This window comes from Populus trichocarpa, chromosome 2 (genome assembly GCF_000002775.5).
Source record: "Populus trichocarpa isolate Nisqually-1 chromosome 2, P.trichocarpa_v4.1, whole genome shotgun sequence".
NCBI lineage: Eukaryota > Viridiplantae > Streptophyta > Magnoliopsida > Malpighiales > Salicaceae > Populus > Populus trichocarpa.
In genome coordinates, this window is record NC_037286.2 from 3258974 (window position 1) to 3283099 (window position 24126).

The window sequence follows — 24126 nt, forward strand, 5'->3', positions numbered from 1 at the left end:
TAAATTAAAAACCATCAATTTTAATATATATATTTTAAAATTATTTTATAACTTTAATTTTAAAAGCATTCTTAACCAAACACATTAAACTACTTTTTATTCAACCTCAATTTCAACCATAGTTTTAACCAAATACCTATTTTTTCAAACCAACCTCAATTAAAAGTACTTTTTATAAAACAATTTTTTTCAAACCACAACCACAACAGCTACCGCAATACCAAACACACTCTAAGCCCTCAATAAATTCAATTTGACCTTGAAAATTTTCAATTGAGTCCTTGAACATCCAATTTTGAATTACATTCCTCAAATTGAATTTTTCTTTGTCAATGGGGCCTTCATCAGTTGGAAATATACTGTCAAATTTTTTAATCTTGTATATTTTGATCTTTCTCAACTAGTCTTCGGTAATTTCCTGGGCGTTCTGGTATATTTTTCTCACTAATAGTTTTTTTATTTTCTTCCAATATATTTTTAATTTTTTTGTATTTTATTTTTTTATTTATATATCTCTCAAAAATAGATACCAACACATATATATGAACTCACTTTAAAAAAGAGAGAATAAAGACAGGCATGTGATCAATATTTTTACTGTAACTAAAGCCAAAGGCGCGTAATCCTGCTTGTTCTTTCCTATCTTTCTTGACAGTCGGGCTTCTGATACGAACCTCGCTCATCCAAACCAAATCCATCACGATCATTTATCAAACATAACTTTCACATTCTAGACATCATCACTTTTGTTTTTTCCTTTAAATTCACCTTTTGACTTATAAATTCTTTATTCATTTACCGTTCTTTTATTGTTACTGCAACTCTGCAACTACATTCCTCTTTTAGAACTTAACTAAGCTATTTGACATATGCTAGGTAATGGGTTGCATATTTTTTTTAATAAAAAAAATTGAATATATAGGTTTTTTTACGTGTGTGTTTTTTTACGTGAAAAAATTTAAGTGTGAATCGAAAACAGATATAGATCAAGATATTGATCTAAAGCAAAATAAATTAAAAAAAAAAGTCATCAACAATAACAAAAAACAAAATTTAAAAAATTGATAGACAGATATAGATCAAGATATTTGATCTCACAACATTGAACATTTATCCGACTGAGTTTACAAAATTTATAAGACAAAATACCATGATAACTTGAAAAAAAACCTTTGGAAATATAAAATTGGAGAAGAAAAATGAGAAAACAAATCTGTCCAAGTCAACCCGAGATAGCGTGATTGACATGTAACCTGGGTAATAAAAGGTGAGCTAACCTGAGTTAACCTGCAAAACCTGCGGCTAAGGTCATGAAATCGGGATAACCTGATAGAAAAGAAATTGAAGAAAACCACAAATCTAAATTTTTTTTAAGAAATAAATCTCAAATAATTAATTTGGAAAATAAAATAAGTAAAAAAAAAAAAGTCGACCCAAGTTAATTTCTCAAACTCATAACCCAGATCATTAGACTAGAAGCACCATATATAGAGAAATCGTGAAGCCCAATCCTCAACAAATCAAGTTTTGAAGGATAAAATCAGGAAAAAAAATTAATTACACAAAAGGATCTAACAAAATAACATGATAATTAAAATAATGAAGGTGAAAATCAAAATAAAAAATAAATTAAAGGGAAACCCAAATTTTTTTTATTGGAGGGATAAAATGAAAAGAAAAATAACTTCAATAAAAGGGAAAAAATCAAAATAATTAGGACCAAATTGAAAAGAAAAAAAAAACAATAGACCATCAACTTGGATTGAAGGATGAAATTCAAAAGAAATAAAACTTTTACAAAAGAACTAGGAAAAAAAATTAAAAATCAAAAGAATAAGAAATGAATTGGAAAAAAATAATACATGACTAATTGGAATTGAAGGATGAAATCGAAAACAAAGAAAATTTTTATAAAAGGACCAAGAACAAAAAATATAAAACAAAGAAAATTAAAATTTTTGAAGAAATGAAATTAAAATATCAAAAACAAAGAGGACTAAACTGTTTTTTAGGAGAGAGAAAAGAAAAAAAATTTGTCGACGATAAACCTTCCCACCTTCACCGATACGCACTGCAACAAAAGGAAAATGACACGTTGTTGTTTTTAATGACATAACAGAAGGACAAATTTGGTCATCGAGAAGCATTGCTTGTGCTAGCAAGTTTTTGAATATTAATATTAATTAATTAACTTAAAAATATCAAATTATCCTTAATGATTTTAAAATTAATAAAGAAAACCTGAGTTATACAAGAAGACCAAGCTACTTCTAATTTATAGAAGTTTTAATGGAAGGATACAAAAGTCATTATACTGTAGTAATGAATAGCAAGTCTAAGATGTGTGTACAGTGATTAGTGATTGCTACAGGATTTTGCTACAGGATTTTGAGATTTTGTTAATTTAGTGCTCCCACTAATCCCTGCAAGGAGATTAAAAATCAAAGCATTTAAGAATATTAAAAAAAAAACACACAAAAAAATAAATATTAAAATAATATTTGATGTTTTCCACCTTATCCTCAATCACTGAACTATAAGAACTAGTTTGGCAATATGGCTGGCTGCACATTTACTGAAAAAATGATTTTTTTTATTAAATTGTTTTAAAGTTATAATATTAAAATAAATTTTAAAAAATAAAAAAAATAGTTTTTTAATATATTTTCAAGAAAAAATTACTTAAAAAAACAACTGTTACTGACACTAACTTATTTTCCTTCACTTTCTTTGCTTTTCCATTTCTTTAGTTATCACCCTCAATCTTGTTCATTTGTTCTGAAAAAAATACTCATAAAAAAAAAAAAGTTATTCCATCATTCAGGTTAAAGAAATCAAAATATAGATTCTGAAGCTAAGATTTATAGTTACAGACACTGTCCTCGAACTGTTTGAGATAAGGCTTAGAGTTGTTACTAGATATATTACTCGCGCGATGCCGCGGGTCAATTGTTTTTATATAAAAAATATAAAGAAAAGCTAATATCTAAAAGTGTTAGGTCTTTATGCAAAGTTATACCCAAGAGTTTTGGGTTTGGATGTAATGTCTGACCCAAGAGTAACATTTATAATATTAATAATAACATTAAACTTGCATGATCCAAGTTTAAGTGGGTCTGGTTGCAATACCGGACCCAATAGTCTTGAATGTGGGTCTGACTGCAAGGTCGTGTCATAAAAGTGTGATAATTAAATAGATTAATTAAAATGAAAAAAACAAAGAAAAAAATCAACAGGAAGAAAAAAACTAATGAAAAAAAAAGAAAAAAAATATGAATTAACTGGGTTAACCTTTCAAACCAGGTTAACTCGTCAAACCTTGGATTCGTGTCGTGAAAGTTTGATAACTAAATAAAAACAAAACTGACCGGTTAACCCAGAATTAACCGGGCTAACCCGTCAAATCAGGTTAACTCGTCATACCCGGGATCCGTGTCATGAAAGTTTGATAACTAATTAGAAAAAAATTGAACATTAACAAACTAAATTAAACAAAAAAAATTATTTAAAAAGACAAAAAAACAAACAAAAGGCATCAGCCTTTTCACTGTTGACTGCACTGTGCAATCCACAGTCAAAAGCATAAAAACAGCAAAAAAATAAAAATAAAAAAATGAAAAACTAAAGGCATCGGCTGATAACTAAATAGAAAAAAAATTAATATTGATGAACTAAATTAAATAAAAAAAAGAAAAAAAAACTTATAAGAAGAAAAAAACTAATGAAGAAAAAGAAAAAAATCTAAATTAACTGGGTTAACCCGTCAAACCTGAAATCCGTATCATGAAAGTTTGATAACCAAATAAAAAAAAAATATCAACAAACTAAATAAAAAAAATTAATTAAAAAAAAGGGAAGGCATCAGCCTTTTCACCGTAGACTGCATTGTGCAGTCCACAGTGAAAGCTATAAAAAAAGCAAAAAAAAACTAAAGGTATCAGCCTTTTCACTGTGAACTGCATACAATATTAAAAGATAAAATCGGAAAAACAAAACTAATAAAAAAAAAATCTAAAACAACTGAGTTAACTTATCAAATCAGATTAACCCGTCAAACCAGGTTAATCAATTATGGAGGATCTAATTTTCGTGGTGGTTGTTGCTTGTTGTAGAGTGACAAGAGTTCTCTTCTTTTGAGAAATGCTGATTTATGTTTTTAGTTTTTTGATTTTTTTTCATAACAAAAAAAAAGGTGCAAATTTATATATAAATTTTTCCATAATAAAAAAAAAATATATATCCTTTTAATTTAAGCATAAATTAAAAGGATATATAGGTAGATATTCGATGAGAAATTTCAGTGTATTTCAAAGGCATAAAAATAATACGGAGATTTAATTTGAAAATATATAAATATTGTTTTTTAAAATTATTTTTATTTGAAAATATATTAAAATAATATATTTTTTATTTTTTAAAATTTATTTTTTACCTTAGATAATCTAAAAATATATATAAAAAATTGATTTTAAACTAAATTTTTTTAAAAAAATACAATGAATTGCCCAACAGGAAAAAAGAAAAAAAAATCGAGAACTCTAGACGCTATTGGATAATCCACGTGTCAAATGCAAACACTCCACGTGTACTCCAAAGTTCTCGAAATATCTTGACGTTTCTCATCTCACGGAACCGCTCTTATTTTGATCCTCATCTACCTCCTCTTCCCCCACCCCCACCCACACTCAAAAACTCAATTCTTCACATCATTTCCCACGCAAAAAGATCGAAAACAAATCACCTTTTCCTTCACTTTCTTGCCATCCAAACACTACACGGTCACTAGTTCATAACTAGAAAAAGAAAGGTTTGCTTAGATGTGGGCACAGTCGTACGGGAAGACTGACTTGGAGGCCGGAGCGAGGCCTTTGTATCCAATGATGCTTGAAAGCCCGCAACTCCGGTGGGCCTTTATTCGTAAAGTGTATTCAATCTTGTGCTTTCAATTACTTATAACAATCGCGGTGGCGGCTATGGTTGTTTCTATCCGTCCGATTGCCGTCTTCTTTTCGACTACTGGGGCCGGGTTGGCGCTCTATATAGTGCTTATCCTCACACCCTTTATTAGTAAGTTCTTGAAATAATGTCTTTAAGTTTTCTTGAAATAATTACTGTTAATTAGGTTGTGGATTTTGTTCTAATTATGAATGATTTTGTGCAGCTCTGTTGCCTATGTATTACTATCACCAGAAGCATCCTGTGAATTACTTTCTGCTAGGGATTTTTACCATCTCTCTCGCCTTTGCTGTTGGCTTAACTTGTGCCTTTACTGAAGGTATATAAATAAGATTTTATTTTTATTTACTTTTGTGGCCAAAATTAGATGCCCTTTTGGGTTTTCTTTATGCTGGGAGTCAGAAATGGTGAGCCCTGCTTTTTATGTCTGAAAAATTTTGAGTGTGTCCCAAGAGTCGTGGTTTCTTGATATTGCAGCTCTTCTGGGGCATATCAATTTAATGGTATCGTGACAAATTTATCAAGGGAACTAACTGTATGAACATACATGTCCCAATTGAGTGGAAGTGAACAATTCAGTAATTTTGGGCTCGCTATTGATTTTCTTGTTGCATTTGTTGGTTGTTCTTGATTAGAAGAGTTGGATTATTTTGAGAAAAAAACAAATTGGATGGTTAGGGCAACAGTTTTAGGAGTGCACAAGTCTTTCTTGTATTTGATTTATTTAGGTAAAGTTGATAACTATGTGGAGTTTTTTCTTATAAGCTGTTGGTTTTGCAGATGTTCAAATGAATTGGGATTGACATCTCGTTTCTGTCTAGATATCTCTCTTTTCTTTTTCTTCACTGATTCGCTTTGTGTTTCTATAGATTTTCCTTGAATACGCTATTGGAATTGTTGGCAATAAGTTATCGTTTTAATATGTTCACCAGCTATACATGTCTAAATGTTGAAATTCTTTTGACAACAGGAAAGGTGATTCTGGAGTCCGCGATTCTGACAACTGTGGTGGTTGTCAGTCTCACTATGTACACATTCTGGGCAGCTAGGAGAGGCCATGATTTTAACTTCCTAGGCCCCTTCTTGTTTGGTGCAGTCATGGTTCTTATGGTATTTGCTTTCATCCAGGTATGTTTATTCTCCTGCTTCCTGTGTTTCTTTATTTGAATCTTGTTATTCCCCCCCTCTAGTGTTTGAATTTTCATGGTTTTTCTGAATGCTTCAAATTGTTCCTGGCTGCAGATTCTCTTTCCATTGGGCAGAATCTCTGTGATGATTTATGGGTGCCTGGCTTCAATCATATTCTGTGGATACATCATATATGACACCGATAACCTAATCAAGCGTTTCAGTTATGATGAATACATATGGGCCTCAGTGAGTTTGTATCTGGACATCCTCAATCTCTTCCTCGCGCTGCTAACCATCTTCAGAGCCGCCGATAGCTGAAATCACTGTCCAGTATCTGTGTACAAGACCATTTTTCAGTTTTTGTTCCTCTTGGGCATTCAATTAAATCAAACTGTAAACTTCAATTGTACTATACTATTTTCATCGCCTTTTTTGCCCACATATCTCCATTGTTGCAAGAGCAGATGTGAGTGACAAAAGAGATCTGTTATCATTTGCATATATACAGTTGACAATTAATCGCGGGTTTTTGTTCGGATTTGCATCACAGATGTTTGCCTTCACCATTTTCCCTCTTTGTTTTTTTGTTTATAATTTTTTTCCCATTTCATGTTTGTCTGCTTCCACGAAGAGAGAAGTGAAGTTCCACGTTGAGGACAAATGATCGTTGCGTCTTTGTTGTAGATTCATGTCCAGTCAGGATTATTTCAATGAACTTGAGTGGTTTCAATAGGCAAATATATGCTGTACAATCGCCCAATTGTGATAAAATATCTAGATGTGGATTGGGTGATCTCAAAACAGGCGCCAAGCACAAGAGATGGCTGCTGGCTTAGTTGGTGGATTGATGAACTGCTGGCTGAAATATATATTCTCTGGGAATACAGGCTAGACAACGTGGGAAACCTTCTAGAGGAAGGAATGAAACATAAACTATGATCGCTCAAGTATATTCCTTGCTATATTTTTCTGATTCATAAAAAAAACTTGCCTTGAGATTTCTGCCTCGCCTTCATCTCCCAAATAACTAAGCATTTCTCTCGTTTTCCCACGTTTCAGTTCCATTTTCATCACCGGAAAAACAACCTTCCATTAAAAGCACAAAAGTCGACCAATGTCGACGATGTGGACAAATCCCTGGCAGAAGGGAGATGTAGAGGTTGAAACATATCCAGCTGTACTGGACGGTCCTAGGAACCGCTGGATCTTCATTAGAAAAGTTTATATAATAATTGCCATACAACTGCTAGTTACAGTTGCGGTGGCAAACACAGTTGTCTCAGTCCATCCCATTTCAAGCTTTATCTTGCACACTACGGCGGGACTGGCTGTATACGTAGCTATCATTGTTATTCCTTTTATCGGCACGTTTTTTTACCTTGTTCTGTTATTGGGTTGATCTATTGCTTTGTTTTATTCTCTCTCAAAAAACATGTGCAGTTTAGTGTCCATTGTATTATTTACACCGGCTTCGTCCAGTGAATTATCTTCTCCTTGGGATTTTTACCATTGCTCTCGGGCCTCTGGTTGGACTTACATGTGCGTTTACCAGTGGTGTTTTTGCTTTTGACTTTGAGAGTTAATTTTGTATGATTAAATCTTCAGTTGTTTGATCATAGTACCATTACCTTGTACCTCCGAATGCTAATTATTTTCGTTCAAACTCCTGCTTTCACATTTGTTCCAAGTATTCCTTCCATTTTAAAACATAATAGGAAGCAGTTTCAATCATGTAGGTGCCTTGTTTGATTCAATTAGCCTTATTTACATTCTGCCATCATAACTTTTGCGGCCGTGGTTTGTCTCACTCTGTACACTTTCTAGGCGGCAAGGAGACTGAGGTCATGATTTCAGCTTCCTTGGGCCCTTCTTGTCTGCTTCCCTGATTGCTATTCTGCTGTTTCCTCTGATCCGGGTATATACATTAAGAGTTTGCTGCTCTGTTGAACTCAACAAGGACGTTTTTCCAACTGATGTTTCATTTCATTTTGTTGCTCATAAAATGCAGTAAACCATAGGTGATTAATTATGGCTTTACCATAACTCATGTATAATGATTCAGTGGAGAAGTATTTCTGCAGCAACTCCAGGAAGACTTGCACCAAAAGTAAAGAACATCACCTAGCAAAATTTTACTGGAAGAAATTTGGCAAACCACCATTTTCAATTAAATAACACCATCTAATTGTAGTCAACTTCTTTAACGTGCCATAACTACAGTAGTCTGCTTCCCTTACTTCGGTCAAACCGAAGATGAAAGCATATACATGATTTTTTACCCTCTAGTTTCATTTTAGTTCCGAAAGCAAACCTCTTTTATGCCTACACTGCACTTACATTTCCGAGAAGGACAAAATCAACAGTGGTTCCGGTAAGTTCAGAAGCCTAGCTAATTAGTCATAAAAACAAACCCATTGCCTTTAGTTCTAGTGGAACTCTAGATTGGGATTCTGTTCTTTCTTTGGGATACAATAGAGAGAAGCCTTGAAACACCTTGAGTCCAGATATCATGTTCCCTCTGGTTCTTGCACTCGAAGTCCACAATACCTCTTGTTAGTGTTTTCAGTCCAAAGTATCGACGCTGATCTCCACCCTCTAACAGATGCCTCCCTGGCCATGTTGGCAAATCCTTGCAAACCTCCAACACCACATCTGTATCTCACAAGACATGTCAGTAAGTGTAAAGGTATTAGAATTACAATTTGTGCTCCTAAGTAATTGGCGGAGCTGGTAACAGGATACTAACTCTTTTTCTTTTTGGTGATAGTTCCTGCAATATGTCTGCTCTTCATCTTTAGCATCACCTACAATGAAAAAAGATATGATTTCAGGTGAATTACGTAGAAATTGGAAGTTAGTTAATAAGATGTTAAACAAAACATTTCAAAAAATCTCACCTGTCCTGTTCTGTGTATGTAAACAGAGACACTTTTCCAGTGCAGATCGCCTGCAATGACATCAATGTTAACTGTTATATTTTGTTCTCCAGAGGAAAGGAAATATAGAAAGACTGACGGATGTAGACCGTTTAATATTCAGTTCGGAGGTGATAAAACTAACCAGATGAAAAAAGGTTAGATGATTAATTTACCTTGGCGGGTGCGCTTGAGAAGCTCACTGCCCCTGGCGAGGAACTCTACACTACAGGCACCCGAGAAATTCTCCCCATTGGAAAGCTCACCGCTGTAGCTTCGGTTATGATGGACATAATTTCCCACACCATAAATTCCGATGCCTCTCTCCATTGGTATTACAGCTGCAACGTTCAAAACATCCTTTAATGCTCTTGCCTTCAAGGTTGCTGCCCCCCGTAGAGCTGAACAGGAAAGGAAAATAACCATCCTTGAATGCCACTTTTCATCCAGAAGTGCTTTAAGATTAAGGGACTGTAGCAGCTATAACAGTATTTGATGGACATGAAACTTATGTAAAAAACATCGTCGACACGCCAAATTTTGTCACATTTGCAGGCCAAAGTGGCTTGTATGGGGTAATCATCAAGTATGTCTTAACAGCCCAAAAGGAGACCCAATTCACCAAACGATTTAAGTATAACTTCGATGGGCTATCTTAAATTTTCTACTAACAAAATGTGGGCTAGAAACGGACAGTTTGCAGGAATACTTGCAAAAAATTATCATAGACATGAAGTGAAAAGTCATTACCAGTAGCTGCAGCTGCTGTTAGAGTGGTGATATCATCATGTGAATGAACATTCACAGCAGAGGTCACTACTGAAGCAAGATGGTCACGCTCAGCGCCCATAGCCTCAGCAGCCTCCACAAACTGAGCAGCCACCAATGTAGCCGCAGATGCCACAGCCATGTCAGTCTTGGTCAATTGCTCATTCTTTCCTGATGCTGAAGATGCTGTGGCTGCTGCAATGGCTGCTATGGCAGAAGCCACAGCAGCAACTGAAACAGCTGCATGGAGCTGCGCATTTTGGGCTCTAGTTTCTTCTTTCCTTTTCTCCTTTCTGTCTTTCAACCACCTCCCAACTGTCTTGGCTCCACTTGGAGGGGCACCACTACCAGGTCCAGCACTGGCACGGCCACCACTGAATAGGGGGTTCAAGGTGTTGTGAGAACGAAAATACTGCACAGAGAACGCAAAAGTATCATCAGCAACAAATGTGCATGTACAACTAGAGAGGTTGTTGGTCATTCCAGCTTTGAAAACACTAATTTCTGCTCATTTCCTTAAGGAGAAAATAAAACAAAATACAGTAAGCTTGCATACACATCTATTTGAAACTGAAAGGATGATTCTTTTGGATAAAAGGTGCGAGATTGGAAGAATCAGATCACAGATAGATCCTGCAATTTTTACAAGGAGACCAACTCTGTTGATGGGAGAATTTGGAAGCTTGCAGATATTTTTTTGTACTTGAGTCCTGAATGGTTCTTCAGAGTTATTTTTTATTAATGAATTCGACCACATCAAAGGACAGGGTGAGAATTTGTCGAAAGTATGTAATCATGTCCTGATTGTGTTCATATGCCAGGGTAAGAAATAAAAAAAATAAATGATTTATTATTATTATTATTATACTTGAAAAACCATCACATCTTTAAATTCTTTAGTGCATGCTAGAAAACACATTCTTGAAAAAAAATAACTAAATGATGGACTCAAAATTCTAGCTTCAAAGTAATGTAAAGCAACAAGATCAGTTCAGTTCAGGTACTGGAAACATGTTGTCAACTAATTAATCATGCACAATTTAGAAAAACATGTTAATTACAACATGGGTGGACGGTGTTTATTAAAAATTTGAATTTTCATGTTTAAAATTAATTTTGTTTTTATTTATATTAAAAATAAATTTTAAAAAAATTATTTTAATATATTTATAAATAAAAAACACTTTAAAAAATAATTATTATCTAATGCTTGGCAGTGTGATTACGGTTGTTTTTCAAATAACTTTTCGTACAAAAATACATAGTAATGATTTTTTTTTTATTTTTTAAAAATTATTTTTGACATCAGCACATCAAAATAATTTAAAAATACTAAAATAAATTAATTTAAAGTTAATAAAAAAAATTTAAATTTTTTAAAAAACACTTTTAAAATACAGAAACAAACAGGTTACTCAAACTCTTTTATAAAGTAACAGCTGATGTAGGTGGCTCCTATTTTTTTTTTTTTCTCTCTTTAAAGATTATGGAAGACTACAAACTTATTGGTATGCGTTTGGTATTGTATGATTTTTAAAAATATTTTTTATTTAAAAATATATTAAAATATTTTTTTTAATTTCTTTTATTTTTAACCTAAAACATTAAAATTATATAAAAAAAAAAACAATAAAATATACTTTAAAAAAATCGAATACGCAATTACAAACAGCCTTACTAGGAAAAGACAACTCAAAATGATGTTAAGGGGAAAAAAGTGTCATTGGAACAAGACAAAAGCTTACAGGTGGTAGAATGTCTTCTCTCTCTCTAGCCTCTACCCCGAGAAAACTTGGAAAAAATAGAATTACATGAATTATCTTCAAGGAAAAGAAATGTATACAAGACCTTAACAATGTCCTCAAATTCATCAGAGTGTGAAATTGGGGGGCTGTCTGATTCCGTCAAGTTCAAAGGTCCACTGCTGTGAGAGAGCCTCCCTGAAGCCAGTGGCGACACTTCCTACAACACCAAGAATCATTTAAATGTAAAATCATAAACTTGACCAAGAGTTCCTCAAAATGTCACAACATAAGAGAAAATGGCTTCTTGTCTGAAAACATAACAACTGGTCAGTCAAAATTAATCTCCAAACTTTGAAGCCTGTGATTATTTGGACTTACTGATTGTGACATGATACGTTCAAGTACAAGCTGGGAAGTAGCAGAAGAAGCAAAAGGAAACTGGTTGGCAAACGGATTAGTATGCACAATCTCCTCGGTCATCTCACCAGTGACATCTTCAGGTATAGAAGAAGCATCAGTACAAGTAGAGCTGCTAGCAGACTTGTTAGAGGCCATGCAAGAGAGGGATTTTGAGACTTCAAGAGCTGAGACACTCCATGACCTTGACAAGAACTCCATTGGCAGTTTTGGGCTCTCTGGCAGCGGAATATTGCTGCAGACTGGGCTGTAAGCTGGCCGGCGAAGGTTGAGACGAGGGATCTCTTCCATAATAGCTGTTGAGTCAAGAAGAGAGTCTGTGGGGTTGGAACTAGTAGCGAGTAGTACAAATTTTGAGCCGCAAAGGTTGCAGGAGCCTATGGGCCAGTCACTTTATAGGACCAAAGGGGGTCGATGGTCTAGGCATCTACGGTTGCTTTTTGTAAAATTATGGTAAGGTCTGGTACACGGTAAATAAAGTACTTCACGTGGCATGATAATTTGGAACCTGATATCAGCCCTCTATGATTGGTTGAGCTAATAATTATCTACAGTACTTAATTAACAAAGCAGCACTAAGAGCTACTCTATCATTTTTAGTAATGATTGTTTTTTATTTTTAAAATTTATTTTTAATATTAATATATTAAAACGATTATAAAAACATTAAAAATAATTCATTAAAAAAATATATATTTTTTCAAAAAAATCGGTGCCTAAAATTCCAACACCCGGCAACAAGTTAAAAATTATTTTCTAAATGTTTTTATCTGAAAAATTACAAAATCAATAGTTTTAAAAGTGATTTTCAATAATTTTTTCGTTACTATATTAACATGATCGAAAATATATTTAAAATAATAAAATAAAAAATATATTTAATATTGTGGTGTATAATATTTTTTAAAAGTGTTTTTTGTTTAAAAATATATTAAAATATTTATTTAATTTTTTTCAAATAATATTTTAAAATCATAGAAAACACTAAAAAAATAATTTGATATGTTTTTAAAATAAAAACATTTTAAAACAAAAAATATTGTAATTATAAACAGGTTAAATATTTTTTTCTCTAAATAATGGTTACAATCAACATTTAATGCAATGGGACATGTAGTTTTTTATACAGATCCTGTTCAAAATTCTATAATGGGGACACCTTAAGAGCTCCGAGAAAGGGAAGCAGGGAGAGGCTAGGAAGCACGTTTGATGGGGACCATTGTGATTATATATCCCCCCCTGACGAATGTCTCCGAGGCTCGGCGACATCCCAGGCTGACAAGCTTCAGAGGTCCAAACAAATTTAGGTTCACAGTTTTGCCTCTACAATTTCAGACACAAAGCTGCCTGCCCTGTCCATTTAAGAGAAGGGAGACTTGCGCTAAAATGCGCGTGCCTATCCACGTCATCATCTCTGCTTTGTTCTCTTCTTCTTCTTCTTCTTCCCTTGTCACATAGGCCTGCATTTCAATGATTCTTTTCTTTTCTTTTTTTTTTTTTTTTTTCTGAACAAAATCAAGAGTTTTAAATCAGAAAGAGGAAGAAAACCGGGTCTCTTTTATAAAAGTCTTCGAGCGCGATTCTTGCATCATGATCTCCACTGGATAAAGAGATGCCCTTTATTCCTTTCGCCACATTCACTCTATGATCATGCAGCCACCCTATCCACCTTTAGCTTTTCCCTTGCATTTCACATGTATATTTCAATGGTTGATCTAGCTTTATAATACATTTTGAAAGCTAATTTATTCAAACGTCTAATTCTGTGTCACTTTACATTAAATGAAATGAAATTTCCAGGCCGTTCCAACCCCACCTCTTTTTTTTTTCTTCTTTCAGGCTGGGTGCTGCTAGTAACGTTCATACACTACAATAAAATAATAAAAACTTCCATGTATGTAAAAGAAGTGTTCAGCACTGTGGCCCTATGTTAGAATTTCTTACCCCAGGAACCTTTGCCCAACATTACCATAACAAAGTTGTTATCACAATGGTAAATGCATGGCAAACAGGATTGCTGGTTCTCGTGTAGCCGTTTGCAACGGCTAACGAATGGAACAGGCAACGAGACACTAAGATTATGCCGTCTCAATGCATAGCCAGTGATACATAATAAAAGTAGGCTCGTGCCAGGCTTGGGGCCTGCCTGGCTAACATGACTGACTCGAACAGACACTGCAGGTCAAACAATCAAGTATTAGCACAAGGTAATATAACCAGAGGAAGTATATTGGAATTGCTGGTCCATTTCCTTCTGCACATACAGGGTTATTTCTTTCTACATATCTCGCAGGTCAAAAAACTCATTAGTCTACGAGGGAAAAAACTAGAATCGAAGGTGTCATGCCTAACGTCTTGCGAGTAAGCTTTCTACGAAGTCTAAACCCAAAATAGAGAGTTTTCACACGGTAAGAGGCGTTTGTAATCATTTTTAAGGTAAAACTTTTGGTCGAGACTTGAGGGCACACCTGATCTAAATTCAGTTGCTGTTTCCCTTACATGGAAGGAGCACGATTGACCCCGCTAGAAATCAAGGAGAACACAGCCCCTGCATCTTGACTTTGTCAACCTTAATGACTTGTAGAGAAGCTATGATTGGCACTTCAAAGATCATCCCTTCATAGTAAATACGAAGTAACCTTGGACCTGTCCCTCTACAGACCACTCAAGACGAATTATTTTCTATTTCCGCTGGTCATATTCTGCCGTCTGTCTCTATATTCAGGAAGTAAGAATCCACCATCAACTGTTCTAGGTAATGGTAGCATCAGCAGCTTAAATTGCAGCTTTTATTCCAAAAAATAGCCCCACTGTCATATAGTAATAGCAACCGCCCAACCAAGCTCAAAGGCCTATGGTAACTCCTCACATTATATGGTGTCATGAAACTCACAAAGACCAAACCAATGCAGATCTATAGCTACACAAAAGGAAGGTAGGTCAATGGTGAGTTACCAAATATGTTTGATTCAAGAAACTATTTTCTCACAAAATTAATCTATATATCTCTTTCACCCCTAAAAAACATCGAGCAAAGAGATAACAGAACAAATATCAGAAGTGTTAACCCAAAATTGAATCCTACAGCAAATAGAAAGGCAAGGAGCTAACTGTTTGATTGTAAACCGCTGCCTCCATAATATTGCTTGGTAGTTTCACGTGAGAATTCTGCGAATGTCATCCCATCCTTCAACCGTGATGAAAGTGGGGGGACAATTTTATGAATTTCTCGAGCAACTTCATTAAAGTCATGCTCACTAAGGCCATTTCCCTCATTTGAAGAATGACGACCTAACATGTTGTGCTGCACATTATAATCTGACATTGAGAAAGTTTTGCTCCATGCAGGTTGCAAAAACACAACAAAAGTTTCTCTGCTTAGATTTTCTAAGTTTGGGGGTCTGCAAACACAATGAAGGGTTGAGCGAAGCTTTCCTCTCGATAAGATATCAGCCGATTCACCGACCTGAATGATGAAACTTTCTGAAGAAGTTTTCACCATGAGGACATCATTTGTATTGGCATCAAAGATTTGCAAATATGAATGTCCAGTTGGACAAGGGCAGTCTTTATCACAAAAAACTGGAAATTGATCTGTTGCGGTATTTTCTGATAATTGGGAGGGCAGAAGAAACATGGGTGCTGTCAAAACAGTGAAGATACCATAATCATAATGCCACTGCTGCCATAGGTTTCCCTGATTTCCACTTGATCCGACTTCATTAACATTTGCAACCAAGTTACAGCGTTCTGATTGCTTTTGCTCACTTCTTGATAACAGCACTTGGTTCTTCTCACAATAAGCCTGCATTTTTGTGGATCCCTTCCTTCTCCCACTTGCTTTTATCAGTAGGTTGTCTAGAGAAGAATGGTAATGTATAAGGCGTCCTTTTGCTGTCCCTGATTCCAGTAAGCTCCGTTCCAACTCTTGACCACCAATGGCCATATCACATATTTGCGCAACACGAAGCCCCAGCTCCATCATGCAATATCCCAGCTCCCTAAAGATATCAGACAGATTTGCAAATTCATCTTCCGGAGAGTCTGTCACTTCATCATCATTGTCATCCAGATGAGCTGATTCTAAATTCGAATTAGAACGGGCTCTATTATTCGTTTTACCCGGAGCAGATTCTAGAGCTTGAGCATATTTGAGTTGCATTGCAAAAGAGGACACATTTCTATCCGGGTTCTTCAGAGGAACATCACTACCCATGTTGTGCTCCTGCAAATCATTGGAAAATGAAAAAAAAAAAAACTTGAAAGATCAACACTTGTAGGGAAGCGCACAAACTATGCTCTGACCCAAATACAATCGCACCCGCCATCCAATCACCACCGAAAGCAGACACAAGAAAAACACTTTTAATTCCATGCTTTGTTGCTTAAAATACTATAATTAAAGAAAACAGCAGAAATACTAAAAAAGAACTGATGCATCAACTGCATTGATTTTTGCTTTCCCTTTCTTCGATATTAACAATGGTGCTAAGCTATAAACCACCCCAAGCAATAAATTAGGCTAAAACGGTTTCATCAACCCAATCCAGTCACTTTAAACACTGGCACCCTGAAAAATAAAACAATCTAAAGTTCAATAACTTTTTAAATTAAGAAAAGATTAAACCTTGAGGATGTGTTTGCGGCGATCGTGATCGAGAAGAGCCAGCTTGCTAGCAAGAGGGAGGAGCCTTTGTCGAAGAATGGAAGCTTTAGGGACACCAGTGATGGAAAGGAGTCCAGGGCCAGTCGGGCCTAGGGTTTCCATTATTGTTTTCTTTATTCTCTCCGCTCTTTCTTCTCCCTCTTCTGGTACCGGTGAAGTTGATGATAACAGCAGCAAATCAGAGTAGTGCAGCTCGTACAATTCTAACACTCCCGCTTCTTCCATGTCTTGTCTCTCTCTGCTATCGTCGAACTCGATCACACAAAAAGCAGGACGATGGTCGTACTTTGAACCTTGCTGGGCCCTGCTTGACTGTGATTGGGCCACGGTGAAACCGTTTGTTTCTTTACGTGCGAAATTATGGAAGGATTGAAATGAAACAAGACAATAAAAATTATTCACTCGTCTCTTAATTTCTCTGAATAAATTGTTTAAACCATGGGAAAGGTGCCTTGTTAAACTTGAAGACCAAGTGTTAACTCTTATAGTCACTCCCTTGAGAAATATCACGTTATGGGGAACGTGACATTTTTCAAGCACAAAGCAAGGAAACAGTGTTTGTATCTAAAATTACAAGCTTCTAGAAATCTGGCTTCCGTTTGTACCAAAAGCCTCTACTTGTTACACCTATACACCACGGTGGCCGAATCATCGGAAGGCGAGAGATCAATTGGATGCCTGCTCCAAAACTTCCCTCTTCATCGTTTTCGTAAAACTTTCAAGCTCAAAAACAGCTCTCCCGTGAGAGATCAATACGCACACATATTAGCATCTAAGCACCTTCGAGTGTGAAGGTTTGAGAGTTTGAAACTAATTTTCTATGGGAGTACAAAGTTATACGCACATGTGATGACAAGGACAGACAACTTCTTGTTTCATGTTTCTTCCTAGACTGCAGTTTCTTTGAAGCTCTTAGCCAACCAAATGGCAGTCTCCCTGGGAGAAACCTTCTCGGGCCCAAATGGCTTTAACAACACCCCAAGCTCTGCAAACCGTTCTTGTTGCAAAAGGCGCGCACTAAACTCAAGCAATCCTTCTAAAGCCTCCGCACGCTGTTGGTATGACGAGGTGTCAAACCGGCGCTGCTGTCTAGAGTCTGAAGATGAACGGCTTGAAACACCACTTGTTGGATTATGCTCCGAGCATTCACTTCCAATTCGCTGGCAAGCATCAGTTACACGGTGCTTGGATACAGCTCTCTCTAGAACCTGAACTGTACACTTGTCCTTTGTGATTGAGCAGTCCACGCTGTAGGGTGATGAAGAGAATTGTGCTGAAGTTGATGTTCCATGGATGGGAATCAAAGGATCTTCAGAAGAGGCTAATGGAAATTCTGCGATCTTGTCAATTCGTGGAGCATTCACAGAAACGTTTGGAGAATCCATGCTATGAAGAAGACCATGACTGGCCTTATATTGGGTTCCTGCAGCTGCAGCTGCAGCTCTCGTTGGAAATGGAAGAGATGCTCTGCGTGCAGTATGGGAAGATTTGCTCACTGTAGTACATGACACTGGAAGCTGCGAATACGAGCATACCATTAAATTAGCAAATGATAATGCTTCTGCTTTTTAACTCATCAGAAGCTGTTTGTGTTTTTCTATGAACACATTCCATAGCGGGTGTTCCTAAGCATGACAGCTTAACTTCCAACATAAAAAAGACAAGGTCAGCACTAGAGCTTGCATAACGCGGCCCTCTAGGTCATAATAATATGCTCCTAAAACATATCAGTGATCTACACATCAGAGATCAAGGGGACACCTTCAGTATACTTGAACCTAAATAATCAAAGAAACGCCCCGCATCTAACATGCTGTCAGATTTCCCCAGTTTCAACTGGAAAAAAAAATGAGTAGGTATAGATGCTACTTGAACAGATGAAACACTTCATTTCTATACCTAAAACTCACCGAATCACGCTTTGAAGTAATATATGATATCTTGGATGGTGTTGACTGCCTTCTAGGAGTAGCAGAAATTTTTGAGGGCATCAATCTTGGGGTTCTGGCATATGTTGAAAACTTTGCTGCTGTATTACCAAATTCTTCATGGACAACGCCGACAGATAATTCAGTGAACCTTTGGTTCAAATAAATTGGGGCTGGGGATTCCTGATCTCTTTGAGAAGAATGGGGGGAGTCTTGTTCAGTTCCTGATATACTAGGATTCAAAGCCCTGTCATTGTTGAATGATCGCCTTTTTTCTCTGGTAGTAAAACTGGGAACAGCTTGTGGATCCAGAAAACTAGCTTTCTTTACGAAGGTGGAATCAGACCATTCGACAGGGAAAGTATTCCGTCTCGGGCTATTCAACTTTAGATGAATCTTGAGAAGGTAAGGTTGAAGATGTGGGTGACCAAGCAACTCTGCAGCCTGGCACATTAAGAACTAATTTTCAAGAAGTTGAATAAATACTATAAAGAAATTTGAAGCATATTTATTTCTAAAACCTATATACTCTGTCTACTATGCAGCTATTCACCCTAGAAATTATAAGCACATGTAACATGATGAGACATGCACTTAGGCATGGGTTTCAGTTAGGAATCATAACCTACACAGCAAATTCAAGCGAACAATTCATGGATGTCAAGACTAAACAAACCAACAAACTTGCTTTCCACTCTATAGTTGTTGTCATACAGTGCTGAATTTCCCCAATAAGTATTCGAGGTATAAATAAATACGTTTTGCAATCTTCTGGCCCGACTTATGTACTCTACAACCTGAAGCTTAAATGTGGTCACAAGAAGGTTCCAACATCAAGGTAACACTCTGGCACCAGCACCTAACGTCCAAGCCCAGCCTTCTTAATAGACAGGAGCAGGGATCAAATAATGCATATTTACAGCCCAGATATCCACAAGAGTCTGAAGACCCTTGAACGGAAGTGAACTAGATAATCAACCCTAAACATATTGCCACTTTGATCTCCAAATCATTTTGGCCTGTTGGACAAACTTTGTTCTCCAAGTCGAACAAATTAGGCTTGTACTTCTAGATTAATTATGCATAGGAATAATCACTTTGGAGGACCACAGAACAATGAATGTATAAATACAGATGTGTTTGAATGTCTTTTCCTGTGAACCTATATAAAGATGCTCATTAAAACCAAATAGGAATTGGAGGAGGCAGGAGGGAGAAAACATACACTTGGTCGAAGTTCTGGATTCTTTCGCAGCATGCTTTTAATCAGCCCTCGTCTGAAAAGGTTACATTAAAAAAGAAAAAGATTAGGGAAAACCATGAAAACTAAGTCTACTAACAATTATAAGACTTGCTAAAACTTTCTATCAATGCACATCAGAAAAGCCAAAGTAGCAAAAGTAAAACAATCTCTGTAGCTGACATTTTTAATTCATGATGTGAGAGGTGGACTCACAATGGACCAGAGTACACAGTAGGAAGAGGAGCCACTATAGACTTATTTATTTTGTTAATCAGTGTTTGAATATCCTGCTCAAGAAAGAAGAAGAAAGGTAATTCTATGAAGATCTGCACCAGGTACATATTGAAAAGCACAATGAAATGGAATTATTCAATTTGTTTAAGCAACATCCTAAACAAGTCCATATTTTTTCTACAAACAGCATATTAATAACTCACAAAAGCTTTAAATGCAGACTTGTGAGCTGCCATCTCGTATATGCAGCATCCTGGAAAGCACATTAAATTACATAAAAAAGAAAAAAAAATTAAAAGAAATCACAGTTTGTCGTGTTTAAATAATTTTAAACAAGTAGCTAACCTAAAGACCAAATATCTGACTTGGAACCATAGGGAATATCAGCAAGAAGCTCAGGGCACATGTAACTGGGAGTTCCCACAACCTGTATTAGGACCAGAATATTTAGTCATGATCATTATATCAGGGATAAGACAAAACATTGGAATAAAGCTCATAAGTAAACATAGTGCTCACAGAAGAAGCAAGGTCATCTGAAGTTAACATTTTAGCAAGACCAAAATCACCTGCAACAACAGGTGTCTATAAGCAGTTTGTATTGATTAAAACAAGTGTTGCAAACCAAAGCACAAGTGAATCTTGAATAAACAAGCTCGGACAGTTAGGAATGGCCATAATACTAGTTGAATTATTTACCTAGTCGAATATCTTGATCTTTTGTCAAAAATATATTTGAACACTGGAGCAATTTTGGAACACCATTAGAGAAAAATAATGTGAGCTTTCAGACATAAAATATCAACTATTATTTCAGTATTTGTGCAAAAAGTGCAACTGACTTTGACATCACGATGAAGAATGTGGTTAGCATGCAAGTAATCAAGAGCCATCAGGAGTTGAACTAGCCACTTGCAAAGTTTCTGCACAATATCAGTCAAAGGCAGAACATACATGAGTTAAAAGGTCAAGTTCACTAAGTTTTTAACATCAAAATGAACACTATAGAGCAGCAGCGTCAATGAAAAGCAGTTGTGATGCAAGAAGAACTACCTCTTCAGGAAAATGAACACCACTGGCCTTTTTTATAGCTTCAGCCCTGTAGAAAAACAAATGGGGATGGGAAGTCAAGAAGACAACAAATCAAGTCATATCCAGATGAGAATCAGACATTTCTTGAAAACTGTATTAAGAATTGAACTTACATGTCTCCACCCTCACAGTATCCTATAATGATGCACACATAGCAGCCCTGGAAATGAAGACGCCAGTTGTCAATTGCACAACAATAAAGCACCATAGAAGCGAACTTATGTACGATTCAACATGTAATCACAGTAAAAAAAAAAACTTTCAAGTTTTAGCACTCTATGATTCAACATCAAATATGGGTTTAACTATCACCACTTCCATATAGTTAAGACATAAGTAAAAGGTAATACCGATTACTCAATGGCATAATAGCTGATTCTCGAAATATAGCTCGCAAAATAAGGCCTGCATACCTTTTCTACCCAGGAATCTTTGTATTCCACAATAAATGGGTTGCTTGCTTTAGAAATAAGCTCCATCTGCAGTACAAAAAACATCATCATCTTAAATTCTGAAGATATAACTTTTGGTGAAAAATGAACGCTGTGTACAAATTAAAATTTATGGACCACCAGAAATGAAGAAAAAGAAAAAAGAGCAATGTCCTGCAAATGCAATACATCATATGAAACAATTAATTCTCCAGCAATAAACAACAGTAAAAAAGCCATAACTAGATCTAAGAACAAACACACGTGTGAAGCTTTGGTCACTCAAATTTTATTAAGAATCTCTTCCAGTTCCATAAGTGTAACCTATTCTGATGTTTATCTTTCGTTCAAGATACAACTTATTAGCATGTATTCGATCTTAAACAGAAAAGGAATATAGTTCAGTTCAGTTCTCCTTCAAATTAAAGAGAAGTTAAATACACTGACCTCCTGGTAGGCAGACCTGCGAGTTCTATCAGTCTGACGAGCAAGACGAATTTTCTTCAGCACATATCTAGAAGTAAAGGGAAACCATGAAAAAAAAAATTGAATATGATGAATACCAATCTTATTTCCCATAGCACAGGATTTAATTCAGAACAGCAAGAAACAAATTAAAAACACTCAGAATTTCAAATGCTACGCTAGGCCAATAAACACACACATGCTGATACGAATAAAAACTTAAGCAAGCATGCTCACTTCTTTTTTTCATGTTTATGCCTCACAAGAAGAGCTGAGCCAAAGGAACCTTTCCCAATCTGCTCCAGAATTTCATACTGCTCCATGGCGAGTTCTATGAACCCCACCTCCCTTCAGAGTCTTCCAAATAGTCTTACTATTTAGCACGGCGATGCACCAATTATTCACGAAATAATATTAGCTACAGTCAATGATGCCCCAGAAACAGAAAAGCAAGATAACACAATAAATTATGGCAGTAAGTATCTATAAATTATCAACAACAACTAAACAGTAAAATAAGGTCTGCAAAGCAACTAACATACAAAAAGTAATAAAAAGAAATCCACCATTTCAAATTTTCATCAGATAGTAATCTTGGATAAAATAAAACTTCGACCGCACACCATAGAACCAACCAACCAACCTCCTCAGTCCCCCAAACCAAACTCTGGCTGTTACAGGGAGGGAAGCAAAATAAAAGCCACAATAAACCCCACACAAGGTGGCAAATACTTGAAGCCAAATTACTTAGCTCAAGACAGCAAGTAATGCTTCAAGAATCAATGCACTTGAACACATCACACGCGTTATTACATTTGGGGTTGGCATGTTTCCTAGGGTTTTAGTTTTCCCCAAGTACACAATCCAACACATCATAGATTGTAAGAGTAAAACCCTACACCTAGCCAAAGGAAATGCAAGTGCAAGTCAATCCACTAACACGCAAGCACACAGTTACCCCATCATAGGCATGCTTTTATAGCTCACCAAACCGAAAATGCAGCTTCTAGTGACTTGATAAAAATTAATGATACACAAGAACTCCATTACATACAGCTACCAACCAAAAAAAAAAAAAACAGCTGAGAAATTCGTAATGATTTTTTGCAATTTAGAATCCGAATAAGGTAATAATCCACCGACAAGCTTCTAAGGGATTAAGATTATGAGAAACTGAAACACAAACCACAGAAAATTATTAAAGTAATCGAACAGTTAAGCGAAAAGACTACAAACCTAACTCAAAATGTAAATAAATAAACAAAAAGCCCAAGACACACTTTCCTAGCAAATTAGCTAACAGAGGATGAGAAAGCAAGAAGGAACCAAGACGTGAAAAGAGAAAAGATGGGTACCTGAAATTAGACAGTTGATTACTACGAATGGCTAGCTAATACGCATCAACTTCTTATCTTGAAACAGAAAATTTGAATTTTCAGGACATTGTTGTTGACTGTAAGGGAATATTAGGAGGGTGATAAAGGAACTTCACCGACTTAAAATATTATTATCTGTGTATTTTATTTTATTTTATTTTGTATTACCGAGAGAGCGAGAGCGAGAGAGAGAGAGAGAGAGAGAGGTGGGAGCGGCAAAAGAAGTGGAAAACAAGCAAAGGAGAGAGAGAAGGAGAGAGAGAAATTTAAAATTCAAAATGGGGAGAGAGAGAGAGAGAGAGAGAGAGAGGAGGGTCAAATGGCAGTGTCATTAGTCACTGTTATTTTTTGGGATTCCTTTCTTGATTGTGACAGCCTGAAGGTGAAAAAGAAAGCAGTGCACTGCACGGGTTTGTCAATCTGTCGTTTCATCAGTCCAAATCAAAAGGCCCATTTCGTTTTATTGGGTTTTCATCGTTTCCATTCGAGCCTATATTTAGCCTTATTTCATAGAATGCCTCTTTGAGCAAGGCCTCTTCGTTATATGAACTTCGGGCTTTCTCCAGGCCCATATGTTCACTCTTTAACTAACTCTCTTTTTTTTTATTTTTCCTTCTCTTCCCCTCTTCTATCCTTAATCCTTATATCGTATTTGATATTTCAATAGTTTAAAATATATTAAAATATAAAAAAATTAAATTAAATAAAAAAATAAAAAAATTCAATTATTTTTAAAAATACTTTTAAAACACAAAAACA

The 24126-nt window shown here is 35.7% G+C and overlaps 4 protein-coding genes across 7 annotated transcripts; 1 reads left to right on the forward strand and 3 right to left on the reverse strand.

The window, feature by feature from the left end:
* Nucleotides 1–4646: 4646 nt before the first annotated feature.
* LOC7480682 (protein LIFEGUARD 2) lies at nt 4647–6634 on the forward strand. Its single transcript, XM_002300783.4, has 4 exons — nt 4647–5067; nt 5162–5275; nt 5927–6084; nt 6199–6634. Exons 1-4 carry the CDS (start codon nt 4818–4820, stop codon nt 6403–6405), a joined length of 729 nt encoding a protein of 242 aa, XP_002300819.1. The 5' UTR covers nt 4647–4817; the 3' UTR covers nt 6406–6634.
* A 1598-nt stretch (nt 6635–8232) lies between these two features.
* LOC7480017 (VAN3-binding protein) lies at nt 8233–12356 on the reverse strand. Its single transcript, XM_002302063.4, has 7 exons — nt 11894–12356; nt 11619–11732; nt 9753–10182; nt 9179–9403; nt 8985–9034; nt 8834–8891; nt 8233–8739 (listed from the first exon to the last, which is right to left on the reverse strand). Exons 1-7 carry the CDS (start codon nt 12221–12223, stop codon nt 8525–8527), a joined length of 1422 nt encoding a protein of 473 aa, XP_002302099.1. The 5' UTR covers nt 12224–12356; the 3' UTR covers nt 8233–8524.
* A 1286-nt stretch (nt 12357–13642) lies between these two features.
* On the reverse strand, nt 13643–16902 carry LOC7480683 (uncharacterized). Of its 4 annotated transcripts, XR_002980178.2 has the most exons (4): nt 16560–16902; nt 15044–16157; nt 14401–14852; nt 13643–14107 (listed from the first exon to the last, which is right to left on the reverse strand). XR_002980178.2 is itself a non-coding variant. In XM_002302064.4 (3 exons), exons 1-3 carry the CDS (start codon nt 16821–16823, stop codon nt 14803–14805), a joined length of 1428 nt encoding a protein of 475 aa, XP_002302100.4. In that variant the 5' UTR covers nt 16824–16902; the 3' UTR covers nt 14141–14802. The 4 variants fall into 4 exon arrangements, 3 of the variants coding, with proteins under 3 accessions (XP_002302100.4, XP_052306156.1, XP_024450493.2); XM_002302064.4 differs by lacking the exon at nt 13643–14107 and having other exon boundaries at nt 14141–14852; XM_052450196.1 differs by lacking the exon at nt 13643–14107 and having other exon boundaries at nt 14141–14846; nt 15001–16157.
* Nucleotides 16903–17268: 366 nt separating this feature from the next.
* On the reverse strand, nt 17269–23552 carry LOC7480684 (serine/threonine-protein kinase Nek2). The gene is made up of 15 exons (XM_024594723.2): nt 23347–23552; nt 22229–22364; nt 21974–22040; nt 21509–21574; nt 21209–21255; nt 21057–21102; nt 20846–20926; nt 20703–20745; nt 20523–20572; nt 20349–20430; nt 20207–20256; nt 19983–20056; nt 19752–19803; nt 18509–18970; nt 17269–18115 (listed from the first exon to the last, which is right to left on the reverse strand). The coding sequence occupies exons 2-15, from the start codon at nt 22312–22314 to the stop codon at nt 17486–17488; spliced, it is 1836 nt and encodes a 611-aa protein (XP_024450491.2). The 5' UTR covers nt 22315–22364; nt 23347–23552; the 3' UTR covers nt 17269–17485.
* Between the last annotated feature and the right edge of the window lie 574 nt (nt 23553–24126).